Source organism: Hordeum vulgare, chromosome 7H, assembly GCF_904849725.1.
Source record: "Hordeum vulgare subsp. vulgare chromosome 7H, MorexV3_pseudomolecules_assembly, whole genome shotgun sequence".
In the NCBI taxonomy this organism is placed as follows: Eukaryota; Viridiplantae; Streptophyta; class Magnoliopsida; order Poales; family Poaceae; genus Hordeum; species Hordeum vulgare.
Window position 1 is genome coordinate 116,488,148 of NC_058524.1, and position 8,983 is coordinate 116,497,130.

At 50.0% G+C, this 8,983-nt stretch overlaps 1 protein-coding gene across 1 annotated transcript; it reads right to left on the reverse strand.

Moving 5' to 3' along the window:
• Positions 1-2,000: 2,000 nt before the first annotated feature.
• On the reverse strand, positions 2,001-7,149 carry LOC123413001 (trimethyltridecatetraene synthase-like). The gene is made up of 2 exons (XM_045105948.1): positions 6,113-7,149; positions 2,001-2,817 (listed from the first exon to the last, which is right to left on the reverse strand). Exons 1-2 carry the CDS (start codon positions 7,064-7,066, stop codon positions 2,146-2,148), a joined length of 1,626 nt encoding a protein of 541 aa, XP_044961883.1. The 5' UTR covers positions 7,067-7,149; the 3' UTR covers positions 2,001-2,145.
• Positions 7,150-8,983: the final 1,834 nt, after the last annotated feature.

The following is an 8,983-nucleotide window of genomic DNA, read 5'->3' on the forward strand; positions in this document are numbered from 1 at the left end:
TCAGTCCACATATAACCAACCCCCCTTCTTTGATACTGATGCACACTTAGAATAGTTCTGATGTAAGACTTGCGAGTACTTTGGATGAGTACTCACTGTTGCTTTGCTCCCCCTTTGTCCCCTTGATCCGTTGCTGCGACCAGATGATGGAGCCCAGGAGATGGAGTTTCCTGCCGACGCCTGCCACCCCGATGGTGTTTTCTTCGTGGAGGCCGCTGAAGACGAGGAGTAGTTTAGGAGGTTCCCAGGCAGGAGGCCTCGCCTCGTTCGATCGTGTTTTCTTTTGTGCTAGCCTTCTCTAAGGCATCCCATGTTTTATGTCTGTACTTAGATTTTGTTGCTTCCGCAGACTCGTGTGTTTATCGAGCTTTTGTATTATAGCCCTCGAGGCCCCTGGCTTGTAATATGAAGCTTGTATTATTTTATTTGTGTCTAGAGTTGTGTTGTGAAATCTTTCCGTGAGTCCTTGGGTTTGATCGTACGCATTTGCGTGTACGATTAGCGTACGATTAAACGGAGGGCGTCACAGTCCTCCTCCTCATCCCTTGGTTCGCCTGGATTAGGGCAATGTGTTGGCTCAATCAACATGTTTCTCATGCCACCATCCACTACGGGTTTATGGGCAAGGCTGAGATCCCAAAACAAGTGAGTTCTTTTTTCCAGGCCGCTCAACTCAAAGTGAATTTGGCTCCTTTGCTCAACAAAAGGCACACTTGTCCTCTCAATCATTGTGGAAGAGACAAGCCGGTTCCAGTCAATTGCAAACTGAGGAGGTTCAACCTTGGTGGCAAACAATTCAAGTGACCTATCTTCTGATTGGTCAACTTTTTTCTGGTACACATCCGAATGCAAGTCAGAGGTGATATGCATACTTTTCAAGCGAGATTTGGCTCCAACTCCAACATCATACCTTTCTATTAACTTAACACCATCATTGAAGTCCATCCACTCTAAGACATATCTCACTTCTGCAACAAGCTCATCATAGCTAGGGCTTGTATAAAAAATAATGGCTTCCTCATCTGCGACGGCATTGTTAGTCAAGAATATCTTCTTGTCCATATAATGAACATTAACAAGTCTCCCCATCTAAAAACAACAATAATGAATTAAGCACATCAAGACAATTGTTGGTTGCCTAAAATCAATCCATTATACCCACATCATATCAACACTAAATTATTAAACAAAATCTTCAACACATCATCTACTAACACAATGAACAAAATGCCCCAAAGGCCAAAAAATCTACCAACATATTGAACAAACCATCTATATAATCTAACAACTACACAAAAATGTCTTAAATTAAGAAATAATCTACTAATCCGACATCTCCCAATCTTCAAAAGTGCTCTCAAAATAAGATGTTAAAACAAAAACAAATTGAAGGGATTAGGGGAGATTACCTCAAGGATGCTTGGGGGGCTTGGATTCACAAACTTTGGTGGAGGAGGGAGTAGATCGGGGCGGGGGGGGGGGGGGGGGGGGTTGAGGGGGAAGAGGGGCGAGAAAGGGGCCAGATGCATTTATCTGGTGGAGGAGGAAGAAGATGGACCGGATGGGGCGAGCCCGCGCGGCTGATTCACTTAATAGGGTGAGCCGTCAAGGTCCATGGCGTCTGGCCCTTTGCCACGTAAGCCATTCAACGCAGCGGGCGATCAAGCGGTCCCCGTATCAGACGCCATGGTCCCTGACGTCTCCCGTGCAATCCAGACGTCGTAGATGTTGGTGTCACGTAAAGAGGTTAGACTGAAATTTCTTTTAAAAACATTAAGGTCAAATCTGGATTTTGTTAGCCATATATAGGTCAAAACCAAAAAGTTGTCATGCTACGGGAGGCCTGGCCTTACAACAACGAGGAGCCATGTACTACGACAACACAATATTTAGCCATCCTATATTTTCTAAAGATACAGCACATCAGACGTCAAGTAAAGAAACAGGCCTTATTTACTTTAGTTGACGTTAGTCGATTGAGATTTTGCGAAGTCTCAATCGATTGAGCACTAGACGGATCCTTCGGTTTATTACATGAAACATTTTGAAAGTATGGAGATAACATTAATGAAATTGTTTACGATTAAGGATATGATATGATCATCTCCCTAGGCGAGTTGTTGACGAAGCGCGCGCATGAATGAATCAACCATCCAACACCATGTCGGCATGCAGTGTGTAGAGGTGAGCGGGGAGCTTGGGCTCCAACACAGCCTCCAGGGGGAACTTGCGCGACGTGGTGAGCCCGAACACCTCGTCCATGCTCAGCTGCTCCGCCGCCATTCCGTCGGGGAGCCTCCAGACGAAGCCGTGGAGCAGATTCGCGAGGCACACCTGGACCACCTTGAGCCCGAGGTTGTAGCCGGGGCACATCCGCCGGCCGGCCCCGAATGGCAGCAGCTCCATGTCCTGCCCCACGACGTCGACCACCTTGCTCCCAGTCCCTGCCCTGGGCATGAACCGCTCCGGCCGGAACTCCTCCGGCGCGTCCCACAGCGCCGGGTCGCGGCCGATAGCCCACACATTCACCAGCACGCGCGTGCCGGCGGGGATGTCGTAGCCGTCGACGGAGGCGTCCTCTCGGGCCTTGTGGGGCGCCAGCAGGGGCCCTACCGGGTGCATCCGCAGCGTCTCCTTCACGACAGCCCTCGTGTAAGGGAGGCTCGCCATGTCCCGCTCCGTCACCAGCCTGTCGTGGCCGATCACGCGGTCGAGCTCCTCGGTGGCCGCAGCCAACGTCCTGGGATTTCTCATCAGCTCCGAGATTGCCCACTCCAAGGTCACGCCGCTGGTATTTGTACCCCCGGCGATTAGGTCCTGCATACATGCGCCATGTACACATAAATATATGTTCACTATTTTTTATGAGTATGCGTTGTTACTTGTTTGATGGTCAGTAACAGTATTATTGAGTTTTATAGTTACTTCCTCCGTTTCATAATATAAAATCCTTTTTTTACGCTTGTATAATGTTAAAAACGTTTTTATATTATGGAAGAAAGGGAGTAGTAACCAAATTTTAAATTGTTGGCTATAGCCCCCCTATACATGTTCCTGGATGTCGCTAAATGATATTTACATACAATTGCCTAAAGTTATAAAAGGTCTAGCATTACATGAAAATACATCGGTGAACCGAATTAAAAAGAATAATAGAAAATAGTCAAAAATTGTTTACCATCTACGTACTCGAGAACGAGCGATGAAAACATGGGAATGCTGATACGTCTTAAATATGTCAATAATTTTTAATACGTTCTTTTGTACCATTTTGGCATAGTTTGACACATATTGTATATTTTTATTTGACCAAACAATTAAAGTACTCAATGTCAATTGTGTTTCAAAAATAACCGCTTTGAAAAAAGAATTGTTGAAACAAATATATATTTTTAAAGTTTTGAATAAGGACGAAGCCAGGTTGTTGGAGCGGGCCATAGAAGCGCCCGAGGACTCCAACGCGGTAGGCCAACACAGCTAGCCTATGAGCTATGAGGTGGGGCTGCATGGAGGTCCCAACCCTCCTCTCCGCCATCTCTTGATGACTACGAGTTTATATCCTTCCAAAATACCTAAAATTATTTATCAGTCATTATTTTTCATCGCCGTAACCTCTTATTTTGTAACGATCCAAGTTGGCTGCCATATCGAGTGCTCTATCGGATGGGAATCATTGTCAAAGCCATCTTCATCGGTCTTGCTGTCATCGCGTCCATGTGTGAGTAGACATCCTTGGACTATGGTCCCATAATAGTTGCTAGACGACATCCTCTTTTTGTTGTTTGTCAATACAATGATCACATGAGTTGTCTAACATGATTTTTCATATATCTGATGTAATTAATTATGTGTTTGTTGCAGTGTGAGTAACTATAACTAAATGATCAAATTTACAGGTTTATTTTGTATTCATTTGAGTTTCTTGCTACATGATTTATAGACATGTATGCTCTCTGATTTGTTAATATTTGCGCATGCCATCTTCAGATGAATGATCTCTAAGAGGGAGTTGTGTATGTTAGTTGGCTTCAAGCTTACAAATAATCTATCTAAGTAACGGAAAGGGAAAATGCATGTATTTTGCTATTTTCATCAAGGATAAAAATGTATTTGCTTATTTGCCTCGGTGAGGAACTCGAGATAAAGACAATATCATATAGACATTATGTCATCTTGTTTAATACAATGCTCTCCTTTTACTTAATGCTATCATATGCATGTTGCATAGTGGTGTCTAGTGGACTATTAGACACATATGCAATTCAATACCGGTCTATGGATATAAAGATTAGTGCCTATATAAAATCATGGCATATATGTCAATCATAAAAGCTACAATTGAATTGATAGACAACTGTAATTTGTTCATCACGCTTATGTTATGCTTTATGGAGGAATGTCACTCGTGAAGTTATGGATTCCCGTTCATTGTTCCTCTGAAATACACCCTCGATCAACTCTTCTTATTACTGTTTACAATCTGAATCCTAATATGATTTACTTGCAATCATCATTTCTAGTTCTAATCATAAAATGCATTAAGACTTATAACTTGTATGACTGGTAAGGTTGACACTCTTGCCAATACTGTTGGGGGCCAAGTGAAGTGTCTTAGTTCTGTGCATATCCTAAACATTGACTACACATAATGACTGTAGATTGATACCTTGGTTTTCAGCTGAGTTAAACTTGCTACTTATTGAAAACATTTACACTATGGGGCCCAACCATCTGAGTCCATGAGGAAGGATATCATCGGATAGAAGGAGGTGCATCGTTGAGGGTTCCGTCTCCGTGGCAGGGTTCCGAGTGAAAACCCTAACCTATCATTCCAAGCTTAGCGACAGCGGCGCGTTGTGTCAGGGTTCTCAGTGAAAACACTAGGCTGTCATTTCAAGCTTTTGTTGTAACTCCTGGTGCACGTCCATATCCAATACTTAAGCATTACCGTCGGCATAGACGTGCACGAGAAGCTACCGACGCATGCCACGATGACACCATATAATAGACGCAGGCTTAACGATAGCACCGTCAACGACCGTCACGCATAGAAATTTATCAACGGTGTATTTATGCCTACGGTTATACAGATACCGTCGACGTAGATGGCTATGCCGATGGCCTTTCTATGCCAACGGCCCGTTATAGGTACGCCGACGTACGAGTTGTCGGCGAGGCTATGCCAACGACCATCGCCGGTGTAGCCCTATGTCGACAGTTTTGGGCCTATGCGGATGGCCCGAGGCCGTCGACATAAAGGGTTATTCTGGTAGTGTTAGAGAACGTTGTCGGAGAACTCTGGTGCCGTTCTGATTGTAACACGCCGGCGTCTTCGCGCTTGCTTTGATCCTGACGTGCAGATCACTATCCACAGGCAAAATTAGAGCTCTATGGCCTGGATCGAGAGAGAAGATAGCCTGGTGTGTTTGGTGCATTGAGCTCTGGTGGTTTCCAAGGCGGTATAGTTCAGTTCTTGGTCGGGTGTCTAGGTCGCTCCCTGTTATGTTTGGCGACTCATTAATTTGTTTGTGCTCAGCTTCGAGTTGGTGGCATTCTCGCTGCTGTCTCGGGTATTTATTTTTCCTCTCTTAGTCTGCTTATATGAATTTCTTCATTACTTTGTATTGGTTTAACCGTTTGTATTTGAAATACTCTATCTTGTTGGACAAAAAAACCTACTTTAGGAATGGCTATGCGATGATTGGACAACCGGAGAAGAAAGTGAAAAGCAGAAGCCACCTCGACAGGATGTCCTCGTCGCTACAGAGAGCAGTGCACGAGAGTGGGGTGGTCAGACATCGACTTTGATCTTGTCTTATAGCAGAGCTGGCTGAAGAAATCGTGAAGAAGTACGGGACAAGAGGTGACTGAGTGGTGCACAGTGGCCGGTGTCAGGTGGACCATCACCATCGGACGCACATGTTGCATATACAGTATGCTGCAAGACTTTTCTTCCTTTTTTTCGGTAGGGGCTATTTTCCTGATCGGGATACCGCTACGGACACCGGTGATACCAATTGCCCACCTGCCGTGCGCCTAGACCTGCAGTATACTGAATGAACCCTACGCACTAATGAAATGATTAGACAGTTGATTTAGTTTGCACGCGAACCTGAGTGAGAGCCTTGATGGTTTGCCGCTCGAGCTGGCCGTCGACGTTAGTAGGATCGTCTGCGAGCTGCAGCAGCACGTCCACCATATCCCTCGCCGGGAAGCTCTCCCCTTCCATTCGCCGGCGCTCGTTGTGCTCGTCCAGGACACGCTCCATGAACGCGTCCAGTGTCCTGCTGATCTTATTCATCCTCCCGACGTACCCCTGCAGGTCTAGCCACTCCAACCACGGGATGAAGTCGCCTACGTTGAGCACGCCGTTGAGCAGGAAGAACTCGTCCATTATCCGCGTGAACTCCTGCGGCGTCATCGCCGCTGCCGCCTCCGACGACGGCGTGCCCTCGGCATTCTCCACGTACTTCTTGCCTAGCACCATCCGAGAGATCATACCGAGCGTCGCCGTGAACAGGTACTCCTTTATCACCACGGTGGCGCGCCGGCCGGAGCCGGTGGTTGTCGTCGTCGCCCTGTGCAGGTCGCGCAGCAGCGTGCGTACCTCCTCGAGGCGGATGTGCTCGTACGAATCGAGCCGCGCCGCGCTGAAGAGCTCCGTGAGGCACACCTTGCGCAGCCGGCGCCAGTGCGCGCCGTAGGGGGACCACAGCATGTCGGAGTAGTCGTAGGTGGTGTACCTGCCGGCGGCGGTCCTCGGCCGGTCAGCAAACAAGGCGTCGTGGGTCTTGAGGAAGAACCTGGCCATCTCCGACGACGACCCGACCACGACGGGGAAGGACCCGAAGCGGAGCTGCATCAGCGGGCCGTGGCGCTTGGACAGCTCGTGGATGGAGCGGTGGGGCAGTGCGCCGATGAGGTGGAGGTTGCCGATGATCGGCCACGGCTTAGGTCCAGGCGGGAGCCTGTATCCGTGCCCCGGGCGGACAACGCGCCGCAGAAGAAGCGTGACCATTACCAAGAGCACCATGGCGACGAAGGACTCCCATGGTGGTAGCTCCATATTCAATTTTGGAGCTGGGTGGTAATACTGATGATGCACGTACCGTGCGCTGGGTAAGTGAAACGCGATGCAGGCCGACGAGGCGAGCCACCAGTCGTATACCAAGTTCAGCATTTTTAATAGGCGCCCAAAAACTGTTCCACGTGCTTAAATTTGATTTATTTATTTTTTTCATTGGACAGCTCCAGCAGATGCTGTAAGGACAACCTCAACGGACCAAACCAAAGGGACGACGATTTTGTCCGTTTTTTATCTGTTTGGGTCGGTGAGGCGGACACGAATGTCCGCTTCCGTAAATGGGTCGGCGCATATGCGTCCAACGCTGACCGGATCCATTTTTACCGACGTGCGAAAAAATAGATAAGTACATAATTAAACATTACCGGCAAGAGTCCACGTCGTACGCATTACATTAATTAAACATAAAAAACTACAACTACGAGGGCAGCCCTATGCGGCGTCGCCGTCGTCATCGGGGCCGGTAAGGTCGACCAACGTAGGCGCAGGGCTGGCCCAGAGGAACGCTGTGTTCCAAAGCGCAGCTGCCTGCGCCTCCGTCGTCTGTCCCGCCGACGCGGATTGTGCTGGTGGCGGTGGCAGCGCAGTAGCACGGGCACGCTCCTTCTCCTCCGCCTCCTTCTCCACCTCCATGAGCCGAAGGCCTTTGGCGCGCTCCGCCAGCAGGTGCTACGGCCTCCAGTACTCAAGGTAGGCTTGCTCCTGCTGCGGTGTAGCGTCCAGCCAGATGAGCGGCGCCGTGACGGACTCGTGGACGACGCCGGTCCACTAGTAGACCTCCCACGGCTCCGTGGGCTCGGGCTTCGGCGGAGGTGGCACGACGCAGTCGCCAACGACCAACAGCGCGATGGCCTCCGCGAGCTGCTGCTGGTACGCCGCCTCCTCGTCGGCCCTGCGCCGCGCTTCCTCCTCGCTGTCGCGGAGTACATCTACGAGCGCCGCCTGGTAGGCGGCCTCAACCTCCTGGTCCTCGTCGGTGACGACTGGCGGGGGCAGCGGAAGGCCTCCTGGCTGCACTTCGCGCACGCCACGACGGTGCTGCTCCTTGTGCTCCACCGCGAACCACACCTCCTAGTTAGGGGGGTCGGCCGCGTACATAGGGTCTCGCCACTGCTCCGCCGTGAGCAGACGCCGACGACGGCTCACCTCCTTCGCATGCACCCGCGCCGACCGCGGCACGGCCGGTGCCGGAATCCTCTCTGGATCCAGATGCCAGACGTGCGGCAGCGTGACATCGGGGTAAGGGAGCGGCACGCGGTGCTCCCAGTGCCACCGCGCTTGGTGCACCGGGACGCTCACGCGCTGGCGAGACCGGTGGGAAGACAGCGGCGGGGAGATGGCGCGGGGGTAGAGCGGGGCCTTACCCTTGTTTGGGAAGCCATCGGCAATGGTGTGCTAGGATTTTGGTTGTCGAGGAGGTGGCTGGATGTGGATGGGCGGGGTTATAGAAGCAGATGGGGGAACCCACCGCACGCATGGATTAAAAAAGGCCGGCCATGGTCGCTGACACGTGGGCCCGAGGATGGCGGCCGTCATAAATAATGTTGACTGCGGTGGTTGGGGGCGGACACAGAGGGGGCGCGCGCATCCGCTTCGCGTCCGCGCCGACGTATTTCAGTCCCAAATTTGGGCCGGAAATGGATCGGCGCGGACGCATTTTGGCAATGGAACGGTGCGTTGGGCCATTATTTTTATCCGCGCCGACCCAAACGAACGGCGGCGGACGAAATGGGCCGCCCTATTGGAGTTGCTCTAAGATAGTATGCGCGTAAGGAAAATTAGGCACACGCTAAAAAGCGTTATCACACGCTACGAATTTGAAATGCCGAATCGCGCGCTTTTTATAATTTACACTGCGTGTTTTTTGAACGTGCGTTTTTATGCATTTGGAAAATCAAT

What these genes read in the sequence shown, in the direction of transcription:
- LOC123413001 (XM_045105948.1), bottom strand. Translation starts at nt 7,066, where the DNA reads ATGGAGCTACCACCATGGGAGTCCTTCGTCGCCATGGTGCTCTTGGTA. An exon ending in CCATCAAGGCTCTCACTCAG is followed by an intron (nt 2,818 to 6,112) that starts GTTCGCGTGCAA and finishes GCATGTATGCAG; the next exon opens with GACCTAATCGCCGGGGGTAC.